The sequence below is a fragment of the Oryzias latipes genome, chromosome 18 (assembly GCF_002234675.1).
Source record: "Oryzias latipes chromosome 18, ASM223467v1".
Classification (NCBI taxonomy): Eukaryota; Metazoa; Chordata; class Actinopteri; order Beloniformes; family Adrianichthyidae; genus Oryzias; species Oryzias latipes.
Window position 1 is genome coordinate 26,543,575 of NC_019876.2, and position 19,720 is coordinate 26,563,294.

Sequence of the window (19,720 nt, forward strand, 5' to 3'; positions counted from 1 at the left end):
TTTTATAGGATAGATCTACTTGTTGCTTAATCTGCTAGTTCAACCTCGTCAATCCGCGCTCCTTTGCGTCTTCTCCAGCCCAAGCCCCTCCTTTTCTTCATGTTGGCGTCATTTACTCCGATTAATCCCGCCCATTTTTGACTACGTCAGACAAATTACCCAATCGCGGTCCATATAAGGCGGGGCTAACAGTGATTGACAGTGGTCTGTCGCAATGAGGGTGCCTCTTTGTCCAGTCAACGTATATAACACATTTCTGCCATAGCTTCTTTCTTTGAGATAATGTCGGCTGAATATGACAACAGGTAAGTTAAAGAAAAATAAGAACCAGAAGAGAAAAAGCCAAAAACTGCTTTCGAGCGGATAAAACTTAGTTTTTGACGGTTACGTTGACCGAAAAATAAAGGCGTTTCCGAAATATTTATGCGTTTGTGTCCCGCCACATCAGTTACCTTCTAACATGATGAGACCCGTCTAAACCGATCACCTAATATTAAATTGGTAATCTGACGCAGATGTTTTTACGGTAGCTATTATTTCATGTCAACGACCTTAATGGGTTTGTTTCTGTCGGTATCGAGTCAGATCCGAGCTGAATTGAAAAGACGGAAAGCCGGCCGGCGCCTATATAGCAGAAGCACGTGAAGAAGGCCGAATCGAACCGTGTCGGCCTCGGTTCGACACCAGGGTTGATATTTCCGTTTCCATCTCATCTGTATGTCATAATTATATCATAAGTTTGATATTTGCCTCACAAGTGTGAAGTGGTGTCGAGTTTTTGTGACCCCCTTCACCACCACCGCATTCGACAGTCAGCGCCGTGCACATGGTCGGCGTACCAGGAGCCCTGGCACCGAACCCTTGGTGCCGTCTCTAACAGCCGCGTTGGGTTCTATTTTTTTTTTGCCGTGGTCGGATGTACTTCAATGTATTATGGTTTTGTGCCGTTGGTTCTGTTAGCTAGCTTCGAGTTTTCGCTCCAAATTCAACGTCGACGCGAAGTTGCGGCCTGCTAATGCTAACCGAATTAGCTTTAGCAGGCCGCACGCGCTATCCTAGCTTAGAAAGCTGCGCACGGTCGCTCGGCTCGGTACGCCCTGATATTGTCAACCGCGTTACATAATTAAAAAATACCTTATTGTTAAAATTGTTTAAACAGTTTGCTCAGAGTCACGGTAAAACCGTAGTTCTGTAGAGGTTTTTTTAAGTCCCGGTTAAGTTTAGGGTGTTGTCCTAACATGGCTTCATGGTTTTAAAGGGCTTCTGTTCTTCTTTCAGAGACAACAATGGCCCAGAAGGCATGGAGCCAGATGGAATCATCGAGGTGAGTTCCTGTAACCTGTAGAAGTGCAGAACCCCTCCCATGCAGGGGCTGAGGATGTCAGGTCCCCCCTAGATTTTTTTTTCTTTTGGAGGAGCTCCAAATTATTGATCAGTGTAGTTGGACCTTTGGGTCTGGATCACAGATGGGGCGGGTGTATTTTTAGTGGGTTTTTGTGAGGTTCAGGGGCAGTCGGACGGCCCTGAGGTGGTTCTGAAAGGACTTGATGATCCACACCCTCTTTGGTGAAGGAAACAAGGCAGCCTCCACCGTGGAAACGTCCAGTTGCAGTCTTCAGAGGATAGGGGGCAGCATTTCCCAGCTTCTCTGCCAGTTTACACAACATGCCTATGTCACTCCCTGGAGGCAGAAGTGTGTCCGCTGCAGATATGGAGTCTCCATCTTGAAATTTGTCCTGCTGATTTGTCTGCAGAGTAACTGGAACCAGATCGTGGACAGCTTTGATGACATGAACCTGCGCGAAGCTCTGCTCAGGGGAATTTATGCCTATGGTTTCGAGAAGCCATCTGCAATCCAGCAAAGGGCCATCATCCCTTGTATCAAGGGTAGGTAGGAGGATCTGTGTGCATGTTAGGAGGTTGTTGTTGTCGTCCTGTTGGGGGTAAAAGGAGTGTTTTGTTTTCATTCTTGCCGTGCAGGTTACGACGTGATCGCTCAGGCCCAGTCTGGCACTGGGAAGACCGCCACTTTTGCCATTTCCATCCTGCAGCAGATTGATGTGGAGATGAAGGCTACTCAGGCTCTGGTGTTGGCTCCTACCAGGGAACTGGCACAGCAGGTAAAAACCCTCTGGAATATAGCAGCCTACAGGCCCAAACACACATTTAAATAGAACTTATGTGCTGGTTTTATGATGTGCTGTAGGCTTCACGGGAATGGAGATGTAGGTCTCTCTGGCCCCATGTTCTTTATATTCGTTCATCCTTTTTAGTCTGTTGTGACTGTTTTTTTTTAAACATGTTCCTATTCCATTTCTCTGAAGATTGAGGACTCTTACAATGAAAAATGTAAGCTCAAAATTGCATTTTTCCATATTTCCTTGTTGAAATAATGAAGCAGGAGCAGATGAAAAATGCAGTTTGAAAAAGATTACATTTATGTTGAACATATGCCAGGTGGAGCACAAGCTCCCAAGAATGCTTAGAAGTAGGTTAGGGAAAGGGGGCGGGGTTTCTCTTCGCCAGCATGGCCACAACTCGGAGGTGAATTTCGAATGAACTCCTGCCGCTCTGCAGAAGGTGTCATAGGAAACAGGTTTTCTTTATTTTGGCTAAAAATGGCATAATCACAATCGAAAGCCCTCTGAAAATGGTCAAAGATGACTTTAAGCTTGTAAAGTTCTTTGTGGACTAAGGTGTGATCCAAATCCAGCACATCAACAGAACTTCAAATTTATTTGTATCTTTTATGATTTTTCTTTTTTTAATCACTTTTTTATTTCACTGTTACCTTTCAGATCCAAAAGGTGGTGCTGGCCCTTGGTGACTACATGGGGGCCAACTGCTACGCCTGCATTGGAGGCACCAACATCCGCAACGAGGTGCAGAAGCTGCAGGCCGAGGCCCCCCACATCGTGGTGGGAACCCCAGGACGCGTCTTTGACATGCTGAGTCGCAAAAACATCTGTGAGTCATCCAGAGGGGGTGTGGTCTTTTGGGATCCAGGTTGGGATGGTCTGTCCGGGCCGGTGGGTGGAGGTGGGGGCGTGTCTGCCGTATGATGATGAAATCCATGCGTGTCAACTGACTCTGTCCGTCTCAGCTGTGGCGTTGCTCTGGGCGGCGTTCTGCTGGCCGAGATTTTCGTGACAGCTGAGACCCAGAGACATGATCACAACTCATGGTCCTGAATACGACCTCAAACGGTGCTGGCCCGCCTCTGAATGTGTCCAGGGTCGTGTTAGGCTGACGTTTGATACCCGCTCACGTCTTTAGGGCTAACAGTCCTTAAAACTGATTGCATTTCTTGTTACGTGAAGCCCTAAAGTTGAGACTTCAGAGAAAGTTCAAACTTTGAGCTTTAAGTGAGCCGTTGATGCATCAATCTATTCAGTCTAACCAGGACTGACTTTTATTGCAACAAAGTAGGAACTCTTCTTTTTAAAAACAAAAAGATGCCAGTCTCTCTGGGATCAACAGACACTCTAGAGAGCACTCTAGTTACCATAGCAACCCCGGAAGGGAGGAAATGATTCATCTGCCAGAGCGGTCCAGGTGTTTCCAAGGCTTTCCTCTGTGAAAGCGACGGTGAGCCAGCCGGTAAAACGTGTGTTGTTCTCGTTTGTGCAGCTCCCAAATGCATCAAGATGTTTGTGCTGGATGAGGCCGACGAGATGCTGAGTCGAGGGTTCAAAGACCAGATCTATGAGATCTTCCAGAAGCTGGCGAGCAGCACTCAGGTAAGATCCCTCTACCTGGACTACAAGGATTAGATGCTTTCCGCAGTGCTTTTTTTTCTCAATGCGCCTCTGTTGCTCACTTAAATAACTACAAATGAAGATTCATTGACCTTTGACCTCGGAACAGGCTGCCATCTTGATTTATTAAAATAAAAAAATTCCCCATAGTACCTACTAGAAATGTGATCTCCAAGGGATTTTATTTATCCCGTCCTAACTCCTCGATGGGAAGCTACTTTGTCGGAATTACAAGTTGTAGATTTTGAGCAGTGTTTGCGTGGCGAGCTTGCTAAGATGGCGTTCCCCCGTTACTGCAACGTTTTTTTTTTTTACAGGGATATTGTGAAAATGGAAACCATGAATTGCTGGCTTAAGCTCAACGAAGCAATACGACATGCGATATGAACATAGTAGGAATGTGGGCGTGGCTAAAAAAAAGATCTTCCAAAACATTTTATAGATCCATTTGTCTCCCCCAAAAAAAATAATTGGTTGCCGTGGCGATAAAACCTACTGCAAAGTTGCCATTTTGAAGAAAGTTTTGTCACGTGGAGCTCTGACCAGGATGCCAGGGGCAGAAAGGAGAGTGAGGGGCATGTAAAAGGGGGTGGCAAGGGCAGGTGGCGCCTGTTTGCCTCAACGCTTTATTCAAGGGAATCCAGGAAGTCCTCCCGGGACGGCGTGCCATTTAGCTCCACGCCAAATGATAGACCGGTTTCCTCCTGCCTTCAACCGGTCATGAAGCGGGTCTGTAGCCCGTATGGTCAGGAGACGAGGGAAGGCCGCTGCTGTCAGTGATGGAGTGCTGTCAAACGTTTAGATGGAAAAGGTTCCATCAGATGGAAACTGCTGGGAAATGGAACATTTCCCTCTCAGATGAAACAATTTCTCAGGTTATGAAGATGTTTTAAAGCTAAATGCAGAAAATATGAGCTGTGTGCTGTATAGCAAAGAAAAAATCCCTTATCAGTGCTGTTTTCAAAAGACGGCAACACACTAGAAACATCTCTTTTCATTGAAATCTAGCAGCTACGCGTTAGAACTCTTTTTTTTTTTTTTGTGTGTGTGTGGCGTAACGTCTGATGAAACCCATGCGTGTCAGCTGACTGTCGGCCTGCTGCCGTGGCGTTCTGGCCGGAGCGCTCACGGTAGCGGGTCTCATGAAGGGAAGCGGCGGTAAAGCTGGATCCAGCAGTTAAACAGAGCCGTGTTCTGGTGTTCAGGTGGTCCTGCTCTCAGCCACCATGCCCGCTGACGTGCTGGAGGTCACAAAGAAGTTCATGAGGGAGCCCATCCGCATCCTCGTGAAGAAGGAGGAGCTGACCCTTGAGGGTATCCGGCAGTTCTACATTAACGTGGAGAAGGAGGTGAGAAGTCTGCTGTCTCTGTGGCGCGTCCCTCCTCTGGAGGAGGAGACGGCCGAGGGGAAAAGCCTGAACTTACCCGCCATGTCCTCACAGGAGTGGAAGCTGGACACGTTGTGTGACTTGTATGAAACCCTGACCATCACACAAGCCGTCATATTCATCAACACGAGGAGGAAAGTGGACTGGCTCACGGAGAAGATGCACGCCAGAGACTTCACCGTGTCCGCTCTGGTAAGACCCTCACTCCTGAAGGAGAAGCCCCATTCGCCGTTAAGTCCTTGTTGATGACTGAGCTCCTCCCCCCCCAGCATGGTGACATGGACCAAAAGGAGAGGGACCTGATCATGAGGGAATTCCGTTCTGGTTCCAGTCGAGTCCTGATCACCACTGACCTGCTGGTAGGTCCACCTTCTGCACGCTTTAGTGTTTAGACCAGGTATCTCCACACCCGAGCCACCGTGTGCTCCTTGACATCCAGGTCCGAGGTTCCCTCTCCTCCCATCTGCTGTGTTGGTGAAGGACTGAATGTACCTCGTAGAGAAACTCACCTGCCCTCCACTGTAGCTTGGCTTCAGTCCACGCCCACAACTTAATGGCGGGTTACACGCCTGTGCTTTAGGATTCAGACGCCGCCGTGACTCCTGCGTTCTCCTCACTGTAGCTAAGACCTCTCCCCTTTGGTTTCCCCTCAGGCCCGAGGCATTGATGTGCAGCAGGTGTCCCTGGTCATCAACTACGACCTGCCCACCAATAGAGAGAACTACATCCACAGGTAAGGCAGCACCACCTGCCACCGGTGGGCTTCACCTGTCGGCTTTCCTCGGTCTAACCGCCCCCCCCCCCCCCCCCTCCTTCCACAGGATTGGTCGAGGCGGGCGTTTCGGTAGGAAGGGAGTCGCCATAAACATGGTGACCGAAGACGACAAGCGAACCCTGAGGGACATCGAGACGTTCTACAACACCACCGTGGAGGAGATGCCCATGAACGTGGCCGATCTGATTTAGAAACCGCTGAGCTCCTCTTCTCTGGCTCACCCTGTTTATTTTAAAAAAGTAAAATCTTGTTTCTAAATGATCCGATTTCGAAAGACTTGTTTTTTGTTTTTATTCAATCTCCACTTCATCCTCCTTATCCAAACGCCTGAACTAGTTTCGGCCTCCTGGGGGGCCGACTACAGCTGCTTCACCTGCAAACCTCGGTGTCCGCCCACACCGGAGGTCTGACGCGGAGCAGGAGCGTCTGTCCACAGCTCCTTTCAACCTTCTCGCCTGTTGGAACGGCTCTTTGGGTCTTTGAAAGGGAGGCGGCGCCGAGACGAGCCGTAAAGGTGTTGGCGCTGGAGGGGGGAGTGGCTTAAGGGTGTGACTCCAGTTCAGCAGTTTGAACCATTGAACCAATTGGAGTAATCATGAACTGGTGGGGGGGGCGTTTAGCCCGTAATGCACTCGTTCTTGAATCCTTTTTTTATTATTATAAATAAACATAAATACGAGGTGGTCACTTTTAGGGGGAGGGGGGGGTATTGTTGTGAAAGGACCAAACTACCAATGGGGCTGGAAGGTCAGAAGGGTCTGGAGGTCAGACCTCAAAGTCTGTGGGGCCACAAGTCACGCTGAGCTCTCCTGGGGTGTTTGGGATCGGAATGAAGTTCTTTGTTCGTTTTTTTTTTTTTTTCCCCCCGAATGACTTAATGGATTGTTAGCCTTTCTCAGACATGTATCAAGTTTTTTTTTTCTTTTTTTCTACATTGGATTCTGTGAAGTATTTATTTTAACAATCTGCTTAAAAATAAACGTTTCTCTTTTTGAACAGTAAAAATAAAATCTGGCCTGTGTTTGCGCTGCGTTTTAAAGCGTTTCCACCCCACAGGTTGGGTTGAAGCTGAAGCAGCACCATCTTCAGGGTCAGAGGTCGCCTCTGCTACCTCAGCTCCACGTGGAAGTTGACCAGAAGATGCTGGTGACGGGCTTGCACATCCGGTTGGGGTCTAAAAAAAAATGACGTTTAGGAAACACGTGCTTCAAATATGTCAACTTTAAAAGCATATCAAGTATTTGCTTAAACGAGAATAAAATATTTGCAAAAGCTGAAATGAACAAACCTTTTCATATTTTTTCACCCTGGATTGGATCAGTTTCATCCGAGGTTTGCTTTCTGTAGTTTTTAGAACGTTGCGAGCTTCAGGCACGACCCGGCCCCACTGGCTGAGCAGCTGCCTTTTACGCCCCTTCACCTTCCGCCTCCATCAGATCTGATCATGATTAACGCTTCTCAAGACCGCAGATTTTGTGCTATCCTATGGGGGTCCTATGGGGTCAAGATGACCCCACCCTTACATAGACGTGTTATCCCTACCATGATAAATGTGGAGAGGATTTCATGTAATCCATGGACACCAGTGAAGATCACAAATCATTGAAGAAAGTTCAGCGCACCGTCTAGTGGGTCTAGATGACCCCACTCCCAATGTTAAAGTGCCTAGGATAGCACAAGAAGCAAACCACACCCACATTCCTAATATGGTCATTTAGTTTGTTAAATAGTCCAACTTGAAAAAGGTTTCCTGTATCAAATTTTCAATTTATTCCAAAAAAAATGTGCAAACTGTATGAGAAAACACCACTTCTGCAAGCTCGGCTCACGATTGCTGTTAAACTTCAATTCCAACATTTCGTTCCCCCAGCAGATTCCCCGATGATGGTCGAGGAGTTCAGAGGCGATAGATCCAAATCTCTTGGAGAAGTTTTAATGTGCAGCAAGTTCTAGAAGTGATTGTTTTTTTGCAGAGGTCCAAGGTCAACAAGACTGCGGTTGTAGTTGTAGACTTTTCCTAGTGGCATGTGTGTGAAATTTTGCGAAAATCATTAACCCCCCCCCCCCCCACACACACACACACACACACACACACACACCCACACACATACTCATTGTGGCATTGTGGCAAAATTTGAAAATCTGCAAATTTCACACTAGGCCTCAAATTTGCAGCCAAGCCGTAGGCCCTGTCGCCATCCCATAATAATCTCAAAATTTCTTTTGTACATCCCTGACACATTTCATTGATTTCATTAGTCGAATCCTAACTATTTGTTTTAGCCCAATAAAATATTTTGGTCCCATTCATTTTTTGACAGTTTCCTCGGCTGTGATGTCATATGTACATATTCAACCCTTGTGCTATCTGCTTCCTCTGTGTGAAAGGAGACAAAGAACCAGAACAAGTTCTGGTTCCGGAAGCAGCTGAGAAGGAAAGTATGAACCTTTGATTTTAAATAAAGGAAGAATGCTGTATTTAGTGGAACCATTTTCTGATACAAGCACTAAATTTGGCGTCAATGTACCATTCATTTGGAAAAGCATGTTTGCAACAAGAAAATCCAAGATTTTAAAATATACCGGTATATAATCTATTCTATTCACTCGCTGGGCACTTTATTGGGCACATCTGTTCAGCTGCTTGTTAACACTAATTTCTAATTAGCCAATCACATTCACTCATGTGGACATGGTCCAGACGATCTGCTGCGGTTCAAACCGAGCATAAGAACGGGAAGAAAGGTGATTTAAGGGACTTTGAACTTCAATCATGGTTGTTGGTGCCAGACGGGCTGGTCTAAGGATTTGAGAAACTGCTGATCTGCTGGGATTTTCACCCACAACCATCTCCAGGGTTTACAGAGAATGGTCTGAAACAGAGAAAGTATCCAGTGAGCAGCAGTTCTGTGGGCGAAAATGTCTTGTTGATGCCAGAAGTCAGAGGATGTTGACCAGACTGGTTCCAGCTGATAGAAAGACAACAGGAACTCAAAGAACCACTGGTTTCAACCGAGGTCTGCAGAAGAGCATCTCTGAACACACAACACGTCCAACCTGGAGGCAGATGGACTGCAGAAGCAAAGACCACACGCCTGTCAGCTAAGAACAGGAAACTGAGACTACAAAGCTGGCAGCTCCAGAAGACAAGCAGCAGACAGAGGAGTATCAGTTTCAGCTGTGGAGAAGCTCATCCATCTTCACCTGGTGTGCAGCCAGCATCTTCTTTCCTTTTTTTTTTTTTTGGGTGTTTATGGATTCACAGTATATAACACTCTGCAAACCTTCTGCTTCCTGAAGCATTTCTGGCTCAAAGTGGGACCACCACAGCGTAACTCTTGTGGTATCCTAGGCACTTTAACATTGGGAGTGGGGTCATCTAGACCCCATAAGATCACTGGTGTCCATGGATTACATGAAATGCTCTTCACCTTTATCCACCTTTGTCTTGGTAGGGAGAACACGTCAATGTAAGGATTGGGTCATCTGGACCCCACAGGATAGCAAGCACAAGGGTTAACGCACCGGAGAACACAAACAGGTGAACAAGTGATGGTAGTGGTTTATTCCAGGATTCAGGTTTAGTGCACTTTGCTTCCTGAAGAGCACACACAATTGCTTTCAATATCAAAACTCGAGAAATAATACAAGCCAGGAGGGGGGATCAAAGAAAAGCTGGACAGAACCATTGACTGTATAAGTCCAAACTGAGCAAGTGTGACGTCGCCCATAGAAAAGGGTTTGCTACCAGTTCCAATGAAATAAATCCAATTCAAGTGCTATTTCTTTATGATACGGACGTCGCCATGTTGGACCCAGACGATGTCAGTAAGCACTGATTCAAAGTCGGTCTGAGTCATCTTTTTTATGGCAACCACTCTCGCCAATCAGGAGTGAGCTTGTTGAAAGTTGACACTTTTCAGCTCTTGAAAGTGGGCTACACAAAATCTGACAATCAAACGTTTCACATGTCCAATGTGAGACCACCTGCTTTTATGGAGGCATCTGATTGGTCTGTTTATAATTTGCATCACTTGCCCTACAGAACAAACCATTAAAAAAAGAGGATTATAGAGAACATGTAAAAAAAAAAGGCATCAGCGCAAGAATGGTTATTCTGACCAATAGAATGAGTACCAGCTGTTTATGTCAATGGAAGTCTATGGGATTTTGGCTTCTTGGAGCCAGTGGGTACTTCCTGTTGGTACCAGGGGGGGTCACTCAGTCCAGTTCTCCTATACAGTCAATGGGCAGTACCAGTGACCATAGAAGTGGTTCTGTGTTAAACTCGTAACCAGTACAGCGAAAGATCACAAACCCCCACTTTCCCCTTTTCTAAAGGCCAATTTGTCACCATGACAACACATCACAACAAAATTGGAAAGAAGCTGAACATGGACAGAGTATGTACAACAGGTGAGGCGAGCATCGCTGATCTGTGACCACGCAGAGACAAGAGTGCTATTTATTACTCAGAGATGCACTGAATTCCATTTGAACGTGAAGAAAATCTCTGCAAAAATGTGCAAACAGTTCTCTTCAGTTTGTCCCAATTTCTGTCAGTGTCAAACCCTCGCTTCCCACTTTTGATGGAAGGATTTTGTCGCAGTCCAGTGAGGTCCAGCCCAGAGAGACGACCGCAGGCCTGAAAGGTCTTTTCCACAGGTGGTGAGATACTTCAGCTAACATCATTGGTGCAAATAACAAACCAAAACAAACAACAAAAAAGCCCAACCAGTGTTCACACACAAACAAAAGAAAACATGAAGAGTTCGGCACAGGAACATGAAGACATGTGACGTGAGTGATATCAGGAAATACTCGTCTGGAGTTCAGGAGAGTCAGAGGGGGCAGCCACTTCTTTTGGTATTAGTGTAAAACACACACACACATAGCAACAGGATTATGTACAAAGAGTTCATATGTACACATTTACACACAACTGACCAACACTTTGAAAGGAGAGAATTTCACTGCAGGCTTGCCTAATATAGGCTGATAAAGGAATCCGTCGCCCTCCGCTTCTCTCCTGGAGGGCGGCCTTCGTCTCTGACGCTTCACTCAGCACGTCTGAGGAGGAGCAGAAGGGGCTGCAGCAGTTTCATGAAGAACCGGACGCCGAGCAGAAGCACATCTGCTGTATGAGGCACCGTGAGACAGACGGGGGGGCGGTTCTGGCTCTGGAGGAGAAAAACCCCCACCTCACATGACTCGGAAACAGGAGGGAATTTGGCTGAAGGTGAAGGGAGAAGCTGACCCGAAGAGCCCACCTTTGGAGCGGGGGACCTGGGAAAGTGCAACACCGCCCCCTTGTGTTTGCCTGCATACGCAGTTCCACAGTCGTGGATCCTCTTTACATTCCACTGAAATCATTATTGCCAAAGAGAGAAGCCGAGTGGCCGGTTTGGGGAAGAAATAAATACCAAATATATCTTTTTAAATGACAGTAGAACTTGAGTGCAGCTGTGGCGTTGAAAGGATCAGAGCAGAAAGTCAACTTAATCAGTCCGGATTATTTTCATTCAGTTTGTATGAAACGTTTGCGAGTTCCTTTAGAATTTCTTCAAACACGTCTGAGAGCTGAAGTCCAAAGCCGGTGGGAGGGCGTGGGTGGGGTGGGGGTGTTGTGCCCGTGAGGTGAGACGCAGAGATGGGGTGGGGGTTGGGGGGGGGGGTACGGTGTGCTCATGAACTGGCTCGGTGAGGCTGGATCTGCTCATCGGGGCTGCCGCGGCAGCCATCAGCTGGTCACGTAGCTTTGCAGTTCTCTGGAGTTGATGCGAAGGACGACACCTGAGTGGTTACCTGAAGGCAAGCAGGGAAAGAGCGTGAGCCGAACAGAGACAGATCTGAACCTCCCGACATCCCCATGATCTAAATAAAACACACTAATTCGACAAAATGAGTCAGGAAAAAAACAACCTGTCTCGCTTTCTAGGACCTAGTATCTGCAGAGCGGCAGGAATTGTGAGCGGGACCGTTGTAGCAACCCCACCCCCTATCCCTATCACCCATAACTCTTCAAACAGTAGGTGGTGGGCATGCACTAGTAAACAGTAGAAAAAGAAAAGAAGAAGCCCCTCCCTGGTTGCTCAGTGTGAACACCATGAGTGAAACGCACGTTCAAGAACTCCCATTTAGCGCGTTCTTGAACGTGCGTCAAATGCGCGTTGTGTCTCAATGGAGCAGAGAGCTTTTGTTTTACGTTACAGACATGAACTTTTATTCCTGCTACACAAATGTCATTTAGGAAGGATTGTATCCCTTGTGCTATCTTAGGCACTTTAACATTGGGAGTTGGGTCATCTAGACCCACTAGACAGTGCTCTGAACCTTTTTTCTTCAATGATTTGTGATCTTCACTGGTGTCCATGGATTACATGAAATCTTTCCACCTTTATCCACCTTTGTCATGTAAAGGAGAACACGTCAAAGGAAGGGGGGGGGGTCATCTAAGACAGCACAAGGGTTTAAAGGCTCGCTGCATCATTCTGGACAAACACAACGTCACTTTAGGTTTTGCTCCAGTGGCCTGTTTTCTGCCGGTTAGTCCATTTCCAGAACACGACGTTCTGTTCACAGCTTCCGGTTGAGGGGGGGCACTAAAGGAAAACTCCACTGCATTTTTCACAAGAATACCACTTGTTCAGAAACCACAGGACCTGGACTGCTCAAACCTGGATTAAATTATGATTTAGACAGTAAAGAATACATTAAACACAGCGCATGATTTGTGAAACCTTCATCTGATTCGTGAAAATGTAAAATAGGTGGATTTTATATAGTTGATCAATTTAAAACCATGTCTTTTTTGTCTGCATCAGTCTGCCCACCGTTGTGGGGTGAGCTGTGATGTAGGCAGAGGGAAGGTAACAGAAGTTCCAAACAACAAATATATATATTTTTTTAACACAAAGTGCTGGGAGGAGGAAAGCCACCAAAACATAACTGTATCATGAAGTAAACGTGACCAAACCAACTTGTAAGATGACCTTCCTGACATTTTAATGTTTATCTGTTCCTTTTTCAGCATCACCCATCTCTTCCTCTGTCAACCGTGTCTCTCCTTCTCTCCTCAGTTTTCGTATATCTCCCTTCTTCATGTTCAGAAATCAAATAAAGGTTTCACAAATCATATTCTGTGTTTAATGTAATCTTTACTATCTAATGCCTCATTTAATCCAGACTTGAGCATCCAGGTCCAGCGGATTTTCAACAGGACCTGGTCTTAGGTGGTATCACTGCGTAAAATGTGATAAATTCATCCCATTTTACATTTTCAGAAATCAGATGAAGGTTTCACAAATCATACACTGTGTTTAGTGTAATCTTTACTATTTAAATCATAATTTAATCCAGGTTTGAGCAGTCCAGGTCCTGTGGTTTTTGAACAGGACCTGGACCTAGGTGATCTTAGTGTGAAAAATACAGTGGAGTGTTCCTTTAGTGGCCTCGCCAATCGGAAGCTGTGAACAGGAAGCCAACTTCAGCGTCGTCTCCAGAACCCAGGTCACTCTCCCCCCGCCCCCCTGCTCAGGTCGTTATACATCCTCACTGTTTGGCCATCATATACAGAAAAACAACAGTGTGAAAGTGTTCATATTACTTAAATAGTGTGGCAAAACAACAAAAGGTGAACAAATTTAACCAAACATTCCACCACAATAATGTTTTTTTTTTTTATTAGATAAAGTGGGTAAAATGCAACATGCGCCAGAGCAAAGGCATAAAAACAAACCAGTGAAAACAGAAAAAGGTGAAGTCCTCCAGTACCTTGGTGAGTGCGAGCGGCTGGTGTTAGTGGCTCGGGTTTTAGTAGCAGTGGTTAGTGGTAGTCCTTATAAGGGAGCGGAAGGTCGGGCTACCTCCGGCGTTACCTAGAGTGTGCGTGTCCAGGTCGTCGTCGATGAATTCGTCGCCTTGGATGATGTGCTGGGTGTCCTCGCTGTGATTCACGGGGCTGGTCATTTCCTGCTCCTTCTCGTTGTGCATCTGGGCGTAGATGCTGTGGTTTCCACGCAGCTTCCTGAAACACAGAGGCGGATAGGCATCCTCAGTCCTGAGCCAAGGACTGTGGGATTCCAGGTTTGAATGAGACGGGGCTCTTTGCAGCAGGTTTCAATTCAAGTGACTTTTCAGTGGGTTCCTGTGTCGGGGACTCGTGCTGTTTGTGAGGAAAGCATGCGGGGTCAAGCCGTGCAAAAGTCAGTTAACATCTCTGAGCAAAATAATCTGTTTTTTTCATGAATAAAACACTTTAATTGTATTTGGCAATAACCAAGTCTGTGTAAGGTGTTCAAACGTGACCACATTCTCCAAAAACACAAAACCATCACAACAAACTACAACAATTAAAATCACAGTTTGAAAAAAGGCAAAAAGTGAAAAAGTCAATTAATTTGTCTAAATTTGAACCCTAACTCGTTCTTAAACAAAGATCCATTCATTTAATACTAACAGTTTACAAAGTTCTATGAGGATGAACCCGACCGCTCCGAAGAACTCACCTCTTGAACTTGTAGAGGATGAAGGAGCTGGTGGCGATGATGCTGACGAGGAAGATGACAGCTAAAGCCCAAACGCCAGGCCCTCCAGCTGCCCCGCGGTAGCCTGGAAGGAAGCACAAACATATGCAATCGGGAGAAAAAAGGGCGTCCCCCCCCCATTTTAGTAATCAAACCAAAGCCGTAAGCGGTGCCCCACCCTCGTCACCACCCTTGTGACCCGCCTTCCTTTTTGTGTGTGTGTGTATAAATTAAATATGTCTGCCTCTTCCCGAGGTCAAAGGTCAACAAAACTTTGGTTGTGTTTGTCCACTTAACACGGCAGCATTGTTTTTTTTTCACATTATATGTGAAAATGTGTAAATCAACCAAATCTCACACTTTGCCAGAAAATGGTCGCCAAGCCGTACTTCCTGTGGCCATCCCATAATACCTTCTAAACTGTTTTTGGGGATATTTGCTACACCTGTGTTTTGGTTTCATTTTTTTGAGCCCCGTAAACAACCGTTCATCCCGCTGTGATGTCATCAGACGCTCTCAGTTGTTGAGCGTGTGGCGTGGGGGGGGGGGGGGGTACCTTTGCTCAAAGGCGCAGTAAAAAGAAAATACAAACATCTGTTTCTGAAGAAGGAAAACGTTTGCTTTAATACTCAGATCTGCGTGGATTTATGGACAGCTGTTGAGGCTTTCGGGCCATCAGCGGGTGGATTTCATTTCTGATATAAAAATAGCTTGTATTTCGGTGTTAAACCTTTCAGAATCCCCACCCCCCACCCCGATAGGAAATGGAGCTGCATACCCGAGTTTGGGTCGGCCAGCATGGCCGACACTCGCTGGCCTCCCCGGATCATGAAGCTGATGTTGTTGCTGCTGAAAGCTTGGAGAACGGCTGGAATGTGCTAAAATGGAGAGAACGTGACGTGAAAAAGTTTCTGTGGAGTTCAGTTTGTGTGTGTGTGTGTGTGTGTGTCTGTGTGTGTGAGTGTGTACCTTATCGACAGCCATGCGGTTCTGGCCTGCTGTGCTGTCTCCTGAGAGGATGTAGAGGTCAGCAGTGGTGGGGAGGCCAGCTTTCACCACTGTCACCAGAGACTCCTGAGGTATGCCTGTGGACTGAGGTCAGGGGTCAGAGGTCAGGTAGGTCCTCCATCATTGCAACCAAATTCTCTGGGAGATTAATAACAAGAAACTTGCAGGGATCTTTTCATGAATCTGTCAGAATTCATGAGTACTGGGGCTATTTTTTCACAGTGGTTTTTTCCTCACTCGGGGGGAAGAACCACACAAACATTCATGGTTTAGAGTCTGAAAGCTGAACCAGCGGATCCACACTCGTTTGTGCACCCTCCTTTGGTAGCACCGCCACATGAGGACGGATTCCTCTATGCCGACTCACATGCGGCATAAAAAATATATATTTCGAAACATTAACAGGAGAAATTTTTTCTTTCTAGTTCTTATGGACTTAGTTGGAACCAGATACGCTGCTGCTTTCCCCAGCCCCCTCCCTCGGGATTAAACCGGTCTGATGGCACTTCTGTGCCTGAGGCATTTAGATTACTGGATCAATTGATTGGGTGGTCAATTAATTAATTGGATAAACAATTTCCTGAGTCAGTTAGTGATGAGTCAGCATGAAAGCGGTGCCACAGAAAGCTCAGCCGGCAGAGGCCTCCATGACTGCTGGTGCTGTGAGCCAGATAGGAATAGACCGATTGATTAAAGTCATTTGTTGCTTTTGAACTTTATGTACTGGTCAGAGAAAAGGCTAAATATTAAGGAGTTCAAGGATTTGTGGGAAATTTACCCCATTACTTACGATAGGCTGAACAGATGCATGACTCGACTTCAGAAGCACAAATGTTCCTTTCTTAAGTTAAGACATTTTCCATCGCTGACAGTGATTCAGAAGAAATAAATGACTATTTATAGCTGCCACTTTTACAATCTTATTAATATGAGAGAATTGTTGCCCCAAACTACACTTAAAGTATACATTTTTTTTGCGAAGAGGATTGTAGACCAGCACAAGACCGATAATGGACTAAAAAAGCATCAGCAAGAAGCTGGAGGTTTCCATGACAACTGTTGGTGCAACTGTGCCCAACAGCCCACCTAAAGGTCTGGGGCTCCCGACCTGATTTTACCCGGTGGGGTTTCCGTGGTCATGAGACCAGCGAGATAGCGTCCTAAAACAACACGGCAGGAGTTAGTTGATGATCTCTAAGTAGCTGGAACCACAGTCACCAAGAAAACCATTGGTGATACTCAGAGTCCTCCTGCTCAAGAAGGCACAGGTGCAGGCCCGCCTAAAGTTTGCCAACGAACACCATTGTGATTTAGAGAGTGAAGGTGCTGTGGTCAGATGAGGCCAATGTGGAGCTCTTTGGAACCAACTCCTCCCGTCTATGACCCCAAGAATGCCACCATCTCCCCTGTCAAGCACGGAGGTGGAAACATTATGATTTGGTGGTGATTTCTGCACAGGGCGTGTGGATGAGAGGACGGGCGGAGCCATGTACCGTCAAATCCTGAGTGAGAACCTTCTTCCTTTCATCAGGAGGCTTAAAATGAGTCACAGAGGGGTCTTCCAACTAGACAATGACCCCAAACATTCAGCCAAGGCAACCAAGGAATGGCTGAAGAAGACGCAGATCACGGACATGGGTGACCTGTAGGAAAGCTATGGAGAGAGCTGAAGCTCAGAGTTGCTTAGCGACAGCCACTAAATCTGACGGATTCATAAGCTGTTTGTAAAGGAGAGTGGACCACAATTCCTCCTGATGTCTGCAGAAACCTGCTCATCAACTACAAGAACCTTCTGAACTCTGTGCTGCCAATAAGGGTTTTGCCATATAGTCGTCCAAAGGGTTCGAATACTTATTTCCTCCACTGTATGCATGACATTGGGATGCTAGTATAATTTTCTTATCCTTTTTCCCGTCCTGTGTTTGTTCACGAAACGCTTCCACCATGAACTAATCAGCACTAAATGTTGATTTCAGATTCTGCGCAGCTGAACTGGATCAAACGAAAGTTTTTACCTTGGACACAATCTTTGAGACCACCTGGCCGATGTCGTCCCTCCACTCTGGGATGTTGGGGTTGTAGCGGTCCAGGTTTCTGCTGAAGCTCACAGGGAGGACGTGGAATTTATCTGGAGCAATAAAACAAACCCGAAGTCGAAGACGGAAACAAGTTCTTCATCACGTCACACTCAAATGGAGATGCTTGTTCCCCCTGAATAAAGATGGTTTCTGGTACAATTACCATAGACTCTGACAATGCGTGTGTCTTTAACCATGGATCTGCCGTTGGAAGCCTGGACGGTCACTGAAACTTCTCCGGTGTTGGGGAAGCGGGTCAAAAGGCTGTTCTGCAGAGTCAGAACCGGCTGTGGAGGAGAGAGGTTCAGCTTTCTTACTGCCAAAGATGTAAAGACCAGATGTTCCCTTTCAAATGATTTATAATTAAGGTTGGAAGACGAATAAAAAAGTGAACAAGCACTGATTTGAATATTTTTAAACTGAGTTTCAGGGAAAAGGAAACATTTGAAGCGTACATCTCACCTGCAAGTTGTCTCCTATCCACCAGTAAAAGACGGTCAGATTGGCCTCAGTGGGCAGAACCACAGCGGTCAGGTTGACTTCCTGGTTTCTTCTAGCGATGGGGACCACTTCCAGATGCACCTCATGCAGAGGAGCTGCAGGAGATAACGTGTGTCCACATCAGTTTGTGAATGTGTAGAGCGCCAATAGTGGACTTGGATCTCAGTGGGTGGTGACAGCTTTGGCCTAGTTTAACCCTAGAACACTTTCGCTATAAAAAGTCGCACCGTCCCTTTTGCTGGGTCATTTTTACCCGGTATAATACACCCAACAAAAAGTACTTGTCATAAAAAACAGATCAAAACATAACAACATGGTAAATTACAGTGGTTTTATTTCAATTGTATGTGTAACAAGAGAAAAATGAAAAACGTGTGCTCCAAAAAATTACTGAAACATTAGGAAGTTGAGAGCAAAGAATTTATGAAAAATAATAAAATTAGATTAGAAATTTGGTCTTTGGGCCAGCCATTCCTGGGACATTTGAGACTTCCTTGGTGAACGCACAGACTCGATTTATTGGAATTCCTGTCAATAGTTTTGCTCGGGTGAAAATCAACCGGCGATAGAGCTCTAGGGTTAAGACACGAAAACTGTCCTGGAAGAAAGTTAGGGAGCTGTCAGAGTGAACCGTTTTTCCATAAATTACGCAAACATTATCCAAACCTTTGGGTTAAAACTCTTCTAAAATGAAAAAAGGCTCACATTTTGCAAAATTAATAACAAAAAACCTTAGCTTTTTTGTTTCGTGTGCACAAAAAAAGGTCAAATTTCATTTTTGTTTCCAAACAGTCCCTGTGTAGATTTATGTGTTAAAAGTTGTGTCTATTTCTAACCTATTCTAGCGCCACATGCTCTATTTATGCAACTTTGAACCACAATTTCCATCAGAAAGCTTCAGTTTTTGGTAGCAACTTCTCACATTTCTATTTAAGTTCCCCAGACTGTTAACAGAACGTCCCCAAATGCACAACAGCAGGCAAAGTGTTTTCTCTAGATAGCCCCCTGCAGAGGTACGGAGTGATTTTTGTGCCATTATTTCAGGCACAGCACACACTAGCGGCGTTTACATGGACAAAAGTGACCGCAATGACCGTCAGAATAAAAATGCGTCTTGTAAACACGCCGTTCGGAATACTCTGTGTGGTGTGGCGGTGTGGCGCTCCAGAGGAGGCTTTTCAGCGTGAACAGGACTGACCGGCTGCTCCGTGTTAGTGAACCGTGTCTCTGAGCAGAGCAGCCAGACTCGTAGCTTCGTGTTTGCGGGCAGGGGAGGGTGCTTTGTTACGGTGTGCGCTCCGGGGGAGGTTTCGGACCGCAGTCCGTCCTTCTGCTCTGCGTGAGCGAGCTGCTGGACTCAGGAGAACCGTGTCTCTGAGCAGAGAAGCGGCTTTGGGACGATGTGCGAGCTGCCGGAAGGCGGCTTTTGAATGCAGAAATGCCGCTGCACACGGTAAACGATCACAGGAATTTGGGTTTCGTGTCCGGAGAAAATATCGACTGATGTTGTTCCCACATTTTTACGTGCAGCCAAGATGCACATTACAGCATTGACCACACGGACTTTAAATACATCCACGGCTAAATGTTGTTAGCGTGTAGTAGCCTAATCCTGACCCTGCTTCCAGGTTCATTCGGCCAAAAAAACAGCACTGATCGCACAGATTAAAAACATTACAATTGAAAA

At 46.1% G+C, this 19,720-nt stretch overlaps 2 protein-coding genes, 1 long non-coding RNA gene and 1 other non-coding gene across 4 annotated transcripts in view; 3 read left to right on the forward strand and 1 right to left on the reverse strand.

The window, feature by feature from the left end:
* The first annotated feature begins 192 nt into the window (after positions 1-192).
* LOC101155548 (eukaryotic initiation factor 4A-I) lies at positions 193-6,926 on the forward strand. Its single transcript, XM_004080009.4, has 11 exons — positions 193-305; positions 1,279-1,324; positions 1,755-1,887; positions 1,981-2,120; positions 2,799-2,967; positions 3,631-3,740; positions 4,964-5,107; positions 5,201-5,338; positions 5,416-5,505; positions 5,800-5,879; positions 5,968-6,926. Exons 1-11 carry the CDS (start codon positions 283-285, stop codon positions 6,110-6,112), a joined length of 1,218 nt encoding a protein of 405 aa, XP_004080057.1. The 5' UTR covers positions 193-282; the 3' UTR covers positions 6,113-6,926.
* Positions 3,057-3,195, forward strand: LOC111946364. Its single transcript, XR_002872044.1, has one exon. It is a non-coding gene; the product is annotated as a small nucleolar RNA SNORD10 (small nucleolar RNA).
* Positions 6,927-9,460: 2,534 nt separating the features above from the next.
* The window catches only part of sorcs2 (sortilin related VPS10 domain containing receptor 2), a gene marked incomplete in the record, with an annotated part of 209,807 nt that continues 199,547 nt past the window's right edge, over positions 9,461-19,720 (reverse strand). Inside the window, 8 exon segments of the mRNA XM_023966354.1 lie at positions 9,461-11,726; positions 13,799-13,947; positions 14,429-14,531; positions 15,225-15,324; positions 15,416-15,538; positions 17,470-17,582; positions 17,696-17,819; positions 17,995-18,128. Coding sequence (XP_023822122.1) covers positions 11,662-11,726; positions 13,799-13,947; positions 14,429-14,531; positions 15,225-15,324; positions 15,416-15,538; positions 17,470-17,582; positions 17,696-17,819; positions 17,995-18,128 — 911 coding nt within the window.
* LOC105356473 lies at positions 15,236-17,695 on the forward strand. The gene is made up of 2 exons (XR_910603.2): positions 15,236-15,562; positions 17,431-17,695. It is a non-coding gene; the product is annotated as an uncharacterized LOC105356473 (long non-coding RNA).

Coding starts and splice junctions, on each gene's coding strand:
- LOC101155548 (XM_004080009.4), top strand. CDS start 283: ATGTCGGCTGAATATGACAACAG. Junction 3,741..4,963: donor AGCTGGCGAGCAGCACTCAG/GTAAGATCCCTC, acceptor TCTGGTGTTCAG/GTGGTCCTGCTCTCAGCCAC. Junction 5,506..5,799: donor TGATCACCACTGACCTGCTG/GTAGGTCCACCT, acceptor GTTTCCCCTCAG/GCCCGAGGCATTGATGTGCA.